Here is a 15547-nt window from a genome sequence, read left to right as displayed (position 1 = left end):
TTCCCTTCCAAGGTCCTTCTCCTGTTGGGTTTCCTGGCTCCCAACAATACAGTTGTCCCAGATTTCCCCGCGCTGCAGAAAAGCAGCTGTTTATTCCCCATTATTTGAACCCACATGCTTTTCTAATTAATAAATAACAGTCAAAACCCACAATGCGGTCTCAGGGTGTCCCCAGGCTGTTTTCCCATGGCTCTTGGGGCTCTCGGATCGCGGCGCTGACCCCATGGGGTTTAATCTCTGCCTACATGGATTGTGGTGGGGAAAAGCACCAGCTTTCCAGGATAAGGCACTTGTGCACTTGTTTGTTTAGTTATCCTACTAATTAATTATCCTGCCCTCCCCCACCAGAGCTGGATGCACTGGTGCAAAGCAGTAGCAGATGCTGTAGCTCAGCTGTGCCCCTGCTCACCCCTGCAGGCAAAGCTCTCCGAGCTGACACCTCCCCATGACATTTCTTCCTTCTTCTTTTTGCTGAAATATTTTATTCCCCACATGGGCAGGAAACACATTTTTAACTGTCCTCAACCTGTCCCTATTTCCACGTTCATGTACCAGCTTATTGGGTGTATTTACTTGCTCACCCTCCCATAACTTGCATGGACTTACAGCTTTCCCTACAGCTCAAGACATTTCCCTCAGACTTTAAAAATACTTTTAGAAAAAGCCCTCTGTGTCATCTCAGAAATGAGACGTCCTAATATGAAATAGAACTTTTTTTCAGCGATAGGAGGAAACGAAACCAGCACTGAAGCAGAGAGCGGTGCACAGCTCTTACTCTCTGCTTCCTCCTCCTTAGTACATCACGCAAAAAAACCCACAAACTTGTGCAAAATTAAGGAAGAACCATGCTCAGAACTTCTCTAGAAAATCACCGTTTCTCTCCAGCTCCCTGCAGGAAAGGCCAGTTGGGCTGTTAGAGAAATTACCTTACATGTGGTAGGCTCTGATTTTTATTTTTTGCTGCTCAGGCCTTGTGAATGATTTAATACGGGATTTTTTTGTGTTTCTTTTCCATTTTTCTTTAATTTTTTAGAGGATTTTTCTCAGCCTCGGAGGTATTTAAATAGCCGCAAACGGGTATTTCCCATCAGCGGTTGGGTGATAGCAGGCACGTATTTAACGGACATCCTGAGCAGATAGTCACTGCAGATGTGGAGACCCGCCTTGCGGTTGGGACCGGGGTGGTCTGTGGTGTCCCAGGTGCAGGGGACCGAGGCACGGACGTGACGCCTACACCAGCATCGAGCTGGCAGAGCCTGCAAGCATGGGTGCTCCCTGGGCTTTGAAGTTCAGACCATGGGGCTCTCCAGTCTCCAAGAGGTGTCTCGCTGGAGGGTTGATGCTCTGGGGGTGGTGTACAGCAGCTCTGCTTGTCCACCCCATCCCATTCGGGAAAATACTTGGGTTCAGTGTGGTGTCCCCTGCTTGTTAATCTGATGCTCAGCCGTGCAAGTTGGAGTGAGGGATGTTCGCGATCTTGATGCATCTGGCTGATGGTGGCTTCCGCTCTTGGAAGGGTTTGTGCCAGTTCGCCCGTGTCCTTATTTCCCAGCTCTGATTGTGGTTTTCCACCTTCTCCTGGTCCCAATCACCCCGGTTCCCATCCCTCCCCATCTGTCCCCTGCGCAGACACCCCTTCCCTCGCGTGTTCAGCTCCTGCAGCAAGAGGCAGCTGGAGAACTACTTTCAGAAGGGAGGTGGCATGTGTCTCTTCAACCTGCCCGACACCAAGGACCTGGTGGTGGGACGGAAATGTGGCAATGGCTTTCTGGAGGAAGGAGAAGACTGTGACTGCGGGGAGGTGGAGGTACGGTGCTGGGTGCTGCATTGCTTTCCCGCAGAGGCTTTTGCAGCTGAGCTCAGCTGCTGGGTGGCAGAACGTAGCCCATGTGGAGAGGGGCATTTCCATGGGAAAGGGGTTTGCTGGTCACTGCAGGGACTCCATCCCAAGGGTTCTTCCCAGTCCCACCTTCCTAAATCCATTTAACCTAGTCCTGGCTTTCTTCTTGATTTTGCCCCAGAGTGCTCAGGTCTTCCTCATCCCCCCCTGTGCCTCAGTTTCCCCATCGAGAAGAGCAATGCTGTGATGGGTGGAGAAGGGGCTGGGGTCAGCAACAGGGAAGGGATGGACTCACTGACTGTGGTGGTGTCGTCTTCTCCCCACGCAGGAGTGCACCAACCCGTGCTGCAATGCACACAACTGCACGCTGAAGGCAGGAGCCCAGTGTGCCCACGGCGACTGCTGCCAGAACTGCAAGGTAAGCCCCCCGCAGTGCCCACCCGCCTGCCCATGCGCTGAGCAGGGAGATACGGGCCCCACCACCCCCCAGGACTCACACACCGCGTGTCCTGGAGGTCAATTCCCACTCCCCCGGTGCCAAATGAGGAGGGTTATATGTAAACTCATGTCCACAGGGCTGGCTCTGCTGGCTGCTTTGTGGCTGGGGTCCAGCCTAGGAATTTGGCTTTATACCTTGACAGCCCCATATAGTCCCACAGGGGACATTATAGCACCCTGGCTTGTATCAGGAACGGTGTGGCCAGCAGGAGCAGGGAGGTGATGGTGCCCCTGCGCTGGGCACTGGTGAGGCCGCCCCTCGAATGCTGTGCTCAGCGCTGGGCCCCGCACCCCAAGGCGGCCATGGAGGGGCTGGAGCGTGGCCAGAGCAGGGCAGCGAGGCTGGGGCAGGGGCTGGAGCACAAGGCTGGGGAGGGGCGGCTGGGGGAGCTGGGGGGGCTCAGCCTGGAGAAGAGGAGGCTGAGGGGAGCCCTCATCGCCCTCTGCAACGGCCTGAAAGGAGGCTGGAGCCGGGGGGGTCGGTCTCTGCTCCCCAGGAACAAGCGATGGGACGAGAGGGAACGGCCTCAAGCTGCGCCAGGGCAGGGTTGGGTTGGGTATGGGGAAAAACTTCTTCCCCCAAAGGGCTGTCAGGCCCTGGCCCAGGCTGCCCAGGGCAGGGGCTGAGTCCCCACCCCTGGGGGGATTCAAAAGCCGGGGAGATGTGGTGCTTGGGGACATGGTTTAGTGGTGGGCTTGGCAGTGCTGGGTTAACGGTTGGACTCGATGATCTTAAGGGTCTTTTCCAACCTAAATGATTCTGTGATTGTATGATTCTATGCTTATGGACAGTTTATGGCCCCAAGCTGTACTGGGAGGCAGCAGCAATCCTGGCTTGGCCCCTTTGCTGCTGCTCAGTGCTGATGTTTCTCTCTCCTCCTGTGGCAGCTAAAGGTGGCTGGGACGATCTGCAGGGAAGCAGCGGGATCCTGCGACCTCCCTGAATACTGCACAGGTGCCTCACCCTACTGCCCAGCCAACGTGTACCTGCTGGATGGCTCGTCCTGCGCCTACGGCGAGGCTTACTGCAACAACGGCATGTGCATGACCCACCACCAGCAGTGCGTCCAGCTCTGGGGACCAGGTCAGTCCCATCAGCCCCAGCCCTGCCTCCTTGCCACCCTTCTCCGGGGCAGGAGCCACGTTGGGTCTCAGTGCTGTGTCTGCACGTGGGGTCCCCGTGCCCCCTGCCCGTGGGGCTGGAGGGTGGTGGATGGAGGGGTCGTGCTGTCCCCATCCAGGGTTGGGGTCAACATCCATGGGGCTGGCACGGGGTGCTGTGCACACACACTCACAGGTGCCTGGTCCTTTGCTGTGCACAGCCCATCTACCCTCTGCCTATGGTCCCCACGCTGCATACAGCCCATACATTACATCCAGCCCCCATGCTGCATATGACCCCCATGCTGCACATGATTCCATATGCTGCAAGTGACCTCCGTGCAGTAGCGCAGCCCATGCACTACATATGGCTTCAGCACTGCATATGCTCATGCGCTGCTTTGACTGTATATGGCCTCCTGGCTTTAGTTAGCCCATGTCCTGCATACGGCCCTCATGCTGCCTATGGACTGACCCTATACTGCATATGGCCCATAGGTGATGTGGCTTATAAGGTGTACATGGCCAGATGCTTCGTGTGCTTGTTACACACTCCATATATATATATTTTTTAATATATATATATATACACACACACTTTATATGGCCACAGACTGCATACAGCCCCCATGCTGCATACAGCCCCCATGCTTCGTATGGCCCCTCTTGTGCTGTTCTTGGCCTGGCACCCGCGGCAGAAGCTCTCCAGTAGACTTTTCCATGTTTTTTTCTCCATGAGCATCCAGCCACTGCTCCCGGTATCACTATTTCTGCCTGCTGGCTGCTTTCCCCACCCCATGCGGGACCTTTTCTCCCTTCCTGCAGGTGCCTGGCCGGCCCCAGACGCATGTTTCCAGGACGTGAACATGGCCGGCAACACGTACGGCAACTGCGGCAAAGACAGCCAAGGGCGCTATGTGAAATGCGACAAGAGGTGGGTGCAGCGCTGGCACTCATGGGTGCCCCATCTCCTCCTCCCACACCCGCAGCCCCCCGCTGCCCACCCCTGCGGAGGGACTGGCAGGGTCCTACCCCGACCTCCTGGCATCACCCGTTGGGCCAGCTCAGTTTTGGACCTGAGGAAGACACCAGGTCCTTCCTGGGCTCAGGCCCCATCACTGCTAGGAGGTCGTCCCACCATGCATCACCTCCCAGCCCAGCCTGAAGGGAAAATCAAAGACACCATCAGTAGGAGATGCTATTTAGGGAGCGTGTGCTCTCCAGTATTCCCAGTTAGACCAGGGGTGTTAGAGGGACCACACCTGCCTGTTCCCTCCAGCATTTCTCTGTTCTGTCTGTGATTTATCTAAGGCCCTTTCTGAACCTGCTGAGCCTCTCCCATCACAACCTCCTGTGGCCATAAATTCATAGGGAGGTGACCCAGCAGGCAGCAGGGCAGAGGATGAAGGGCAGGGAGGGTGAAGCGGCGGATACCCCCATCTCCTGCCCTGACCTCAGCCATGTCCTGCTCCTAGGGATGCTATGTGTGGCAAGATCCAGTGCCAGAGCTCAGCTAAGAAGCCCCAGGGGACCAACACCGTCTCCATCGACACCACCATCCGCTTCAATGGGCGGGAGGTGAAGTGCCGAGGCACCTACATGTACTCCGCAAAGGATGATGAGGAAGACCTCTCTGACCCTGGGCTGGTGATGACAGGGACAAAATGCGGAGATGGGATGGTGAGTACCTCTTCCTAGGGCTGGGGTCTCCTCCAAGAGATCAGCTCCTTAGCTCTTGTCCCAGCTCCAATGTAGACATTGGCTCTTCTCTGCGCTACAGCCAGGCCATGGGACGTGGTTCCCCCAACGCTGGCAGACCTTGCCTTAATGACATCTCAACCAAGGCATTTCTAGACACCACCAGATGCTTGTGTGTAGGCCACCAAATTCCTCTCTCTGGCCTCCATGCTTCTTTACTGATTTAACGCATAGTGGAGCAACCGCAGCAAGAATTGCATGCCCCGGGACTTGATGGATGAGGTTTCCTCCTATGAATAAACTGTTTCCCAGTGGAAAGCTGTGTTAGGAATCAAGATGACAGATCCAAACAGATGCTGCTAGCTGAGCATTAGTCTCTTTTAATGCCCCTGTGTCTCCGAGTACTTTACAGAGGGTCAGTTCAGCTGAGAAAGGGCAGAAGCCTGGTAGACAACATGGTAGCAGGGATGCACGCCAGACAGAGCTGGCTGGGGAGATACAGCCTTTGCTGTTTGGCATTTTAATTGTGAAATTTTCATCCCAGTTTGGGATGGAAGGCCAAAATGTCAACATTTTAATGAGAAAGGATGGCTGGTTTTGAAATCCAGTGTCGTTTTTCTTGGCTGGGACCTGCCTTTTAGGGCCAGATGGGAAATGTCTTCTCCAGGAGCTGCCAGGTGGGTTGTCAGGGGAGGGGGGTGGCAGTGGTGGTGGCTGGTCTCTGCTGAGCCGTCCTGGATGGGGGAATGGCAGAGATTTCCTGGGCTGTGCTGAAAATTGGAGTGAAATGCATTGACCTGGAACAATACGATTTAACCAACCTGCATTTTCCAATGGCCAGCATCCTTCCAGAGGACTCCCATCTGTGGAGCCAGAAGATCGCTGTCCCCCCTCCCTTGGGTCTATCTCTAACCTCAGCTCCTTGGCTCCCTCTCAGGTTTGCAAAGATCGCCGGTGCCAGAATGCCTCCCTTTTTGAGCTGGAAAAGTGCGTTTCCCGGTGCAACGGCCATGGGGTGAGTTATTGCCTGAGACCTACAGCAGGCTCCTGAGCTTAGCACAGATTCTTAAGCAAAACCAAGCGTCTCCCACAGGGATGAGCCTTGCAACGTAGTGGGCATCTGCTTTTCATAACTCTCACGTGCATCAGCTATGGGTGAGACTGAGCCGAGATCTTTGCTTACCCGTTTCCAAGTTAGAGGAAGAAGATCATTCATGATGTAAGGACCATCTGCAAAATTTAGATCAGGGTCCAATTTGAACTGGAGAGCGTTTAGAGCTCAGAGCAGGTGCCTGTTCCATCTGAGAGCAAAACAAAAGTTAGAAACACAACTGGGACTGCAAAAAGGCAAGGAAATGGTTCAGTGAATAGAATAAGCCGCTGTTGTCCAAAGCTTAAAGGCTACAAAGATTTGACCTCTACAGAGCACAGAGCTTAGTCGGATAAGGCAACAACAATGCTATGGTTTAATGGGAAGATCACAAGGGGAAGATGTTTAACAAACTTCTGGTCTGACACAAAGTATTAAGGGTGTCAGGCTTGTCTAGTCAAGCAGTGTGAAAACTGAGGGTATAAGATACCTGTCTTCAAGGTTTCTGCAAAGAGCAGGGAAATGAAAGTGTCAGCAAGAAAATATCTCTGTACATTGCAATTACACATTTGAGGGCAACACAGACATGATCCAAGTGATGTTCAAGGGGTGAATATTGGCTGGGGTTAAGCTCCTTCAGCTTTGACTCTTACCATTGGCCATCTGCTCTCATCCCCACCATACGGACCATCATTTCGATATGTCTCTTGTGGTCTCCAACCATCCTTCTCATCCTGCAGGTCTGCAACAGCAACAAGAACTGCCACTGCGATGCCGGCTGGGCTCCCCCCTACTGCGAGAAGCCAGGCTTGGGTGGCAGCGTGGACAGTGGCCCTGTGCAGCGCGACAGTGAGTCGTGACTCCTTGTCCGGTGCCTTGTGACGCTGGTGGGGCTGGAGCGATGCCACAAGAGGGGGAAGTGGGGCAATAAAGCTGCTGACAGCTCTGCTCCCAAGTGTGCTGGGTTGGGTCTGTTCAGGCAGACTCACAGCCTGCGCCCAGCTCTGGTTGCTTGGTGGCCACCCATTTTTATCAGAGACGACTGGATGGTACTGCTCCCTTTACGGAGGTGGGACCAGCAATGATGTCTCTAGCCTGGGTGGCTGGGAATGGGCAGATGGAACCGATGTTTCCACCGAGTGAAGCTGGAGGCTGCCGGCTCTCCCAGCCCCCCAACTCATCTTTGTGCTTTCCCTGCCAGATTATGAAGCCATCTTAATAACCCTTCTGCTCATCTTCCTGCTCTTCCTTCCGGCCCTCATGATGAGCATCTACTTTTGGTACCGGCGGGAGAACTCGCTCCTGAACAAATGGATAAAGGAGATGAGAAGGAGGAGCCAGGAGACATATAGGTGGGTGATGTGTCCTAAATCCCTTCTCTCTTGAGGACCTAGTGAGACCCTGAAATATTTTCTTGCCACTGGCAGCATCCAGCCTGGTAGGAACATTTGTGGGGGAGCTGGTAGTGCACAGTGCCTGTTTCAAACTGGTATGAGGCCTGGTTGAGATATAAAGAGCTCTCTCCTGGGACAAGATGAGGCTCTCAGCTCTCCCCTGAGCAGAGGACAGGAATGGTCCTCTAGACAGGACAACCCCAGAGAGCGATGATGAAGGTGGCCTGGTACCAAGGAGCTTTCTTGCCATCTACTCCTAGCAGGCTGCAAGAACTGGAAGGGCTCTAAATGAGCACTGAATTTAGGTATTCTCATTATTTCCCCTCCCAGTACAGGTACAGACACATACATACCTCAGAGCCCCTGCAATAATTTGAGAAAAAAACCCAGAACCAACCAGCCTCCTTCATTACCCTCATTATCTCAAGACAGACTTGGCATCCCTCCTCACTGAGCACTGCAAGACTGTCTGTTAATGATCTGGTAAAGGAGACAGGATCTCGCTGACCTGCAGCATTTCGGGAGGCAGCTGTTGCAAAAACAGTTGCTTTATTTTGCCATCTGGGATTTATGTTTTTGATCCTGGGCAGGAACAAAAGTATCAGTCGGAAGTCAACCGCTGGCCATCCCAAAGCTGCTTTCACCTTGCGGAACATTTCCACCTCCAGCCACACTAATAAAGTAAGTAATAACTCACCTTCCAGGTTTTCTTTCCCTCCCTGGGACTTGATACTTGTGGGTGACCACATCTACCTCTAGCAACTGGGCAAGCAACTGGTGCTCCGTGCTGGTTTTACATTGTGTCTACACTCTGAGCCTTTGGTCAGTAGTACGCATCCCTCCTAAAAGTGAATCTGTTGAGCTCTGCCTGCTCAAAAAGACCCTGGTGAGTGCCAGGAGCCTCTGCTGGGAAATTGCCCATCACCATGGCAAAGCTTAGCAGGGGCTGCGCAATCCCACTGATGACTTTGTGCTGGGTCTCCAGGGAGGCAAATGCTTCTTCTGCTGGTTGAGTCAGCTCTGGTGACCTCGGGATGGGTAAGCCCGGGGCTGAATTTAGGAAGAATTTAGGTTTTTTTGAGCATGGTCACAGTGGCTGAGAGCGGGGCAGAATGGATGATGCCTCCCATCTGATGGAAATCTGGCATGGATTCACCAGAGCTGGCCCTGCTCCAGATCTCCTGAGACCAGCGCCTTTCTCATCCCTGTGTGCTCTCATATGGTTAGCGAGGAGCAAACATGTTCAGCTTTTGGGCAGGATGGTAAAAGCGGTGGTCCCAGAAAGTGGAATAAATACCCAATGCTCCTCCTGCAACTCCCTAGCACCCAGACCTTGAGGGAACATCTGCTTTTTAGCACCCAAGAAAACACACCTAAGGATTTTCTCCATACTTCTGCTTTTCTTGTCCCTGCAGGCAACACAGGCTGCGTTCCCCTCCAAACCCAATGCTCACCAGCCTGGGTCTCAGCCTGTCAACGTTGTCCACCCTCTTCGCCCGCCTCCCCACTCCATCCCTCCACGCCCGAGAGACCCCAAGCCTGCCAGGCCACCTCCGCCAGTCAGCAAATCGCCCATGGTCCCCATCAAAATGGTCGTCTCCCAGGCTAAGCTCCCGCCTCCAAAGAAACCTCTTCCCTGCAGCCCTGTGAGGACCCCACAGGTGAGCTTTGCTGATTGGCTGTGCTTTCCTTCCAGACTCATAGAAATTCCCTGTTTTTTGGCTGCCTGTGGCTGTTTTGCGTTGGGCACTATTAAGGAGCTCTCACACCACCCTAAGAAATGAATCTGTTGCAATGGTGAAGAAAGCTCATTAGATAATGAGAATATTTTAAGGCAGTTTGGGTGTTCTTGTTACATGCTTTGAAGCATCTCAGCTCTGCAGCAGCAGGGAGAGAAGTTTGCAGGAGGTCATTGGATGCTCTTCTAAGGATGTTGTCTCTCCCCATATACTTTGTGATCCCAGGTCGTCCCAAAGCACCAACCGCCCCGTCGGCCGCTGCCTGGAAGTCCTCTTCTGGCCAAAGAGCTGCCTCCTGCACATGGACAGACCCTGCTGGTCACGGTCCCTCCTACCAACTTCAAGGTGTCGGGTACAAGTGCCATGAGCCACCCCACGAGGCCATTAAAGTAAGTTGAGAGAGGAGCTGAGCTATATCCCACCACTGCTGGGGTCCTGCAGGTGGACACAGTGGGGGGGTCTTGTGGGTCACATCTGGGTGAGACATATGTCGCAAATGGGTGATTTAGATCGCTTAAAGAATCATCATCAAAGCTATTAGCAAAACTGGTTTTAATATGATGTTGTAGAAGTGCGACTTAACAAAGTTCAATGGCAAGGTTCACTCTATTAATTACTGCCTGGAAGAAACATATAAAGGAAAACTGAGTTACACTCGAGTTAAAATGATTCACAGAGAGACCGTGGGTGGAAAAGAGTAAGGAGGACCCCCCCGCGTTGAGTCACGAGGTTCAGAGTAGGCCCCCTTGCTTTCTAAACTCCTGATGGAGCTTAGGTATGTCTAGGTCTAATCTTAGTCTCAGACTTGGAACGGTTTATGTCTAGGGATTGTACATGCAAAGTTTATGTAATGTTTCATTAGCATCAATTCAGCATGCAATCAAAGTTACCAAGACAAAACCAAAGGTACCATACTACAAGGTTATGTGCGATGTCGGTCACTTACCAAAGATCTGTTGTTGGTAAAAGGTCTCTTTGCCTCAAGGAGCAACCTTGGGAGGTGTCCCAGCTCAAGGGGAGATCACCGCCGTGCAGCCATGCTGCCGTGCAGAGAGAGCTCAAAGCAGGCTCTCTTACGCTGTCATATGTATAGGATAAAGTGGTTGGCTCGTAGTCAAATTACATGCGATAGGAAAGGTATGTGTGAGGCTCCTTTTACCCACGAATTTCTTTGTTCCTTGATAAATGAGTCTTGGAAAAGCCACCTGCTATTCATGCATCAATCACATGATTGATGTTCCAAGCTCATGCGCATCAATGCTCACTGTGCCACTTGGCTCCTTTGTGGATTTTCAGAGAACGGATTGAAACTAGAGGAGTTCATGGTCCGGCAACGGCTCAGGCCATTACTTCTTCCAGAGCCTGCACCAAACCACCGCCAGTCTGGTCAAGGGGTTGAGCACACCCATCACAACATCCCAAATGTCACTGTGGTGTGCTCTGGTCTGCCCCTCGTGGTGTCTTCACTGTGACCTGGGTTTCTCCTGCTCCTCCCTGATATGGCTGGTTTGTACAGGCCAGGCTGCTGAGGAGCAGGAGAAATGCTCTGTGCTCTGGGGCGTGTGGGTCTGTGCATGCTGCTGGAGCTACAGAGGAGTTCAAAGCCCACCAGCTTTGGGGTAACTGGCCTGTAGGGCATTGTGGGTCTTTTGTATGGGGCATTTGGGGGCAGCAGCAAAAGGTAGGAAGGAAATCAGAGGACGTCCCAAATTCTGCTACCTGGGGAGCAACTGCAACCAGCGTTTGTCCAAATGGGGATGCTACGTGCAAAAACAATCCTGTGCCCATGCTCCTTCCTGCATGGTGCAGGAGAAAAGCCTGCCCACCTGAGCAAGGTACCTGCAGGTGCCCAGGGTCTGCAGCCATGCCTCCGCCTGGCAGGACCCCACAGGGTTTGGCCAAGGTTGGCCAACGGTGACCAAGGTTGGGACTTTGGGTCTTGTAGGGTCCTGATGGGTTAAGGGAGATGCCATCCTTTGGGGGTGCATGTGGCCTCCCAACCCAGAGCATGGAGGGAGCTGTTGGTGTTCTGCTGGGGGACAGTGGAGTGAAGGGATGGACACTGATGCTCTCTTTCATCTTTCCTCCCCGCAGGCCGATGCCACCTCAAAGGTGAGTCACAGACACCATGCAGAACCATGGGGACTGCTTGTGGGGGGATGGCCTTTGGTTAAGCACTGGGCTGGGAACCAGGAGACTGGGAATTAGACGTCCGCCTTCCCAGAGACTCCTAGATGAGCAGGACATAGCCCCTCTGAGTACCCCAGCAACAGCGGGGCTTGGGCACCTGTTTCCAAGGGAATGGAGGACGCAGGTTTTCCAGTTCGGAGCTGGGAGATTAAGTCTAAGTCCTTTACAATATCACCACTACTTTCAACTCTTGCTATACTGCTAAATCCTCTGGATATGGGTCAGTGGCGCCTCAAGGTATCGTGCTGGCATCTGCTCCTGCTGGCCAGGCTTGTGGGCCATATCCAGCTATGGAGAGAAGGCACCGTGCTGGACTGAAGTTGGTCCTCATCCCCAGACAGTCTGCTTTGATTTTGTTGTCACCACAAAGAGGCTGAATATGCCTCAAAATTTCTCAGTGTAACTCAATCCCTATAGCTCATCCCTTCTAGTAGATAAAACAGGCCTGTTCTGTGGTCCCAAAAGAGAAAGACTTGGCACATCCTGGCAGCCAAACTCAGCTCCCTTCCCCAAGCAGTGTAGTTTTGTCCTTGCTGCCCACTGAGAGCAGTCCCTGGCCATCCTCTTTTGAAACGGTGCCCATGTCAGAAAGTGTAGACTGTCAGGGCTAGACTAGTGCCAGGGAGGAGGACGTGCCCGTGTCCTGGTCCGTGTTCATTACCTGACACCACCAACATGCTAGGAGAGGGCCAGGGAACTGTTGTCTTTCCTGGATGGATGAGGTGAGAGATTTCATGAATTCCCAGGACGGACCATAGGGTCCATATTGGGTTGGTTGATTTGGTGATGTCTCTTGGTAGGGCACGAACCACCTTGACTGTTCTTGGGAAGCCAAGAGCAGTAACCTCTTGGGGGACATCACTCCCACAGCTGGTGGGTTCCCAGTTCTCACTGCTTGGTGTCACCACATGATTTGGTGGACTCTGTGTCCTATCAGGGTTTTGGGGGTACCCCAAAATAAAACACCTCAAAGCAATACAATTTGGGGTTGTATCTTTGAGAGAGGGCATGAGTGACCATGACAGTCCCAGGTCCCCTCTGGTCTCAGGGGCAGCAGCTGGTCTGTCTTCTCTGAGCTGTGGAATGATGGTTGTGGTGGAGGTGGTGGATGCTTGGTCTCTGCACTCAAATGAGTTGTCTCCTTTCTCTTTCTTCTCGCTCTAGGCCAGTCCCAACCATCAAAGTCCAATCAACCTCCTTCCCCTTGAAGAAGTGACAAACCAAGGACACCTTAAGCCCATCTTTCCTGAGCTGGCTCTCCTGATTTGCACTGCTGCTGGCGACAGGGGTCTTTTATTCCTCTCTTGTTTTATTTGTCTTTTGATACCAGAGGACTATTTTTATAAGACAGAATATGTATTCACCACAAAAACTGTAGTGGTGGGGGGAGGAGAGGGGAAATTGGTACCATGACGTAACTAAGGGTTGGGATGGGTTGATGGTGGAGTTACCATGATGGAGACTCCACCACAGCTCCTGGCATCACTTCCTGGCCAATTTACCGCACAGCTTTAGTTTCTTCTTGACATTGCACATGGGCTGGGATGGGGTGACTTGGGGTCAAGTGAACATCCAACACTGACGAAAGATGCTGACAACAGTGGCAGCAAAAGCCGTGTAATATCCTTCTAGCTACCTCCTCCTTCTCCTCCGGGCCTGGTGAGACCCCCCCACCGCCCATTGCCACCAGAGTTCAATGCTGGGCATTGTCTCCGGGCAGACATTTGCCATGAGAGAAAATTGGTTTCCAGTTTGGACTGTGCCATACAGTGCTGGGATATTTCCATGAAGGATCCAAGTTCTCAGGCTCCTCCTGGCCTCCTGCCTGATTGTACAAGAAAAAACAGTGACAATCCTGGGGCCGTACCTGAAAGGAGAAGCTGTCTGGGAAACGGTTTAATGTCTGAAGTGCTGGTGGCAGCTGGTTACCAGGGTGCTTTCAAGGGGCTCAGGAGCCCTCCATAAACATTACATGTTCCCTGCTCATGGGGCAAGCCCAGCAGTGTCTCTGTGAGCTGCTAACACTCTGCTGTCCAAAGGGGGAAGGAGCCACAAGCCGGGAACGAGAGCAGGAAGACCTCCTGCCTGTGTCGTTGGCTTGCCCAAAGGCCTTGGCCAAGCCATTGCATTTCTCTGTGCCTCAGTTCCCCCCCATCTGTAAAATGGGGGGTAATACCTACCTCACAGGGGTGTTGTGAGGTTTAGCAAACTGATGTCTTGAAAGGGCTTTACAATCCTCAGATGAAAGGTGCTGTTGATCTGCACAGTATTTTACCGTGCCACTTTCCTATGACTTGACATGCGGCTCTGTCAGGGTCTGAAATAAGAAGAAAGGCTTTGTACAGTCTCCTGGCTCCTCCAGCTCTTTTCTTGCTCAGAAGTTCCCTGAGTCTTTAGACACCAAGGTCTCGGGGTCTCCTACCGCACCGATGCAAACATCCCTGGAGCCCCTTCTGTTAGCCCTTAAACCTGGGATCATTTGGTTCACCTGTGTGTGATGTTGTCTACCCTGGGGTAGATCTCATCTGACCTAGGACAAATCTTTTTGAAATGTGTCCAACCAATGTAAAGGTTGTTCATGACGTACATGGTTGAAGCTTTGGACCTTGGTACAAAGGTTGTTCCTTCAGGGGCAACCCTCAGGAAACTGTTCTGGTGTTTCATTGTCCTCAGTGTTACAAAATGGGCTGCTAATTGCAGGTTGTGGTTAAGGCCACCTTAACCTAAGCTGTGCTTGCTTACTTCGTTGTGATCAGGCTTTGTTTCAAAGTCATTGGTCATGCACATGGTTCTTCCCTGAAGCATCTCTGGTACCTCCCTATCTTTCTTGGTTGGTGGATATCCAGGTGGGATCTAGGATCCAGCATCAACGCTTACTCTGATAACAAGTCACAAAATTACAGAGTCATTTAGGTTGAAAGGGACCTCTTAAGATCACTCTCAGATGACAGGATAAATGAACTTGTCCCTAAACCTTCCCAAGGTCCCATTCTTTTTAGTGATCTCCCAAGGACTTCTGACATGGTCAGACTTGAGGGAGAGCCTATGGAGCTCCTGGAGAGGGGAAATCCTGCTCCCTGCCTGTGAATGCCCTCCCTTCTGCTGTCCAGTATAGGTGTTAGCAGAGGGTTAAACAGTTGGAGAGGCTTTGGAGAAGTTGCTTCAATGATGAAGTGGTTGGAAAAAACTTTTCTCAATGAGTTGGACCATTTAGCTTAATGGCAAAGTGTGCTGCAGTCAAAAAAATACACCTTAGTGTGAGACCAGCAATTGAGTGATCACATCAAGTTGATGCAATGTCCCTGGCCTTGGATTCTTGCCCATTAATGTCACTTACCTGGCCATCACACTCCCTTTCATCTCCTCCTGTTGCCAGTGGGGAGTTCTCCCTCTATAGCTATCCAAACTTCAGCAACAGTGCAGCGTGCAGAGCTAGGACACACACATTTGGGGGCTAAATTTGAGCTATTCAGGCTAGAAAGGAATTGATAGAAAACCCCATTTCTGATCTCAGGGACCCTGCAAAGACATACTGGTCTAGGGCTTTGCTCAGCAGCACAATAAGTACTCAAAGATATTTTTTCACTTTTCTCAAAGACCCTTTCTCTGCCTGGGAGATGTCCTTGCGTGCACCAGTGGATTTTTCTTGAGGCAGATTGGCTGCGCTGTGGTGCAGAATGACCCATCACATCCCTTTTCCCCAGGCAGAGCAGCAGGGCTGGGAACAGCCCTCCCAGTCCACATGCCCAGACCAACGCAGCTCCTCTGCCCTTGCGCTGCAAGCTGGCTCCCTGCTTGGAGTGGAGGTATGAGAAAATCATAATTTAAGTGTGATGCACGATGGCCTGTTTGCTGGCTTTGTCTAACCTGAGATGGTCACAGGGAGTGCAGATGGATGATGTCCATCCTGATGCATCCACAAATGTAAGACGTGGCCTGTGGTCCATGGGACCGGCAGGACTTGAGGCCTGGTTAGGGAAGTTAATTAATGAATCCA

The 15547-nt window shown here is 52.3% G+C and overlaps 1 protein-coding gene across 1 annotated transcript in view; it reads left to right on the top strand.

Moving 5' to 3' along the window:
- ADAM33 (ADAM metallopeptidase domain 33) overlaps nt 1-13850 on the top strand; it is a 31607-nt gene extending 17757 nt beyond the window's left edge. The window contains exons 12-24 of the mRNA XM_082316009.1: nt 1630-1807; nt 2169-2258; nt 3227-3422; nt 4265-4373; nt 4915-5119; nt 6075-6152; nt 6968-7076; nt 7429-7579; nt 8212-8302; nt 9037-9282; nt 9586-9749; nt 11455-11472; nt 12715-13850. Coding sequence (XP_082172135.1) covers nt 1630-1807; nt 2169-2258; nt 3227-3422; nt 4265-4373; nt 4915-5119; nt 6075-6152; nt 6968-7076; nt 7429-7579; nt 8212-8302; nt 9037-9282; nt 9586-9749; nt 11455-11472; nt 12715-12766 — 1687 coding nt within the window. The 3' untranslated portion in view covers nt 12767-13850. The remainder of the gene's footprint in view (nt 1-1629; nt 1808-2168; nt 2259-3226; nt 3423-4264; nt 4374-4914; nt 5120-6074; nt 6153-6967; nt 7077-7428; nt 7580-8211; nt 8303-9036; nt 9283-9585; nt 9750-11454; nt 11473-12714) is intronic.
- The last annotated feature ends 1697 nt before the right edge of the window (nt 13851-15547 follow it).

This window comes from Platalea leucorodia (genome assembly GCF_965183815.1).
Source record: "Platalea leucorodia genome assembly, chromosome: 6".
Classification (NCBI taxonomy): Eukaryota; Metazoa; Chordata; class Aves; order Pelecaniformes; family Threskiornithidae; genus Platalea; species Platalea leucorodia.
Note: the sequence above shows the minus strand (reverse complement) of the source record. Positions and strands in the feature narration are given on the sequence as shown.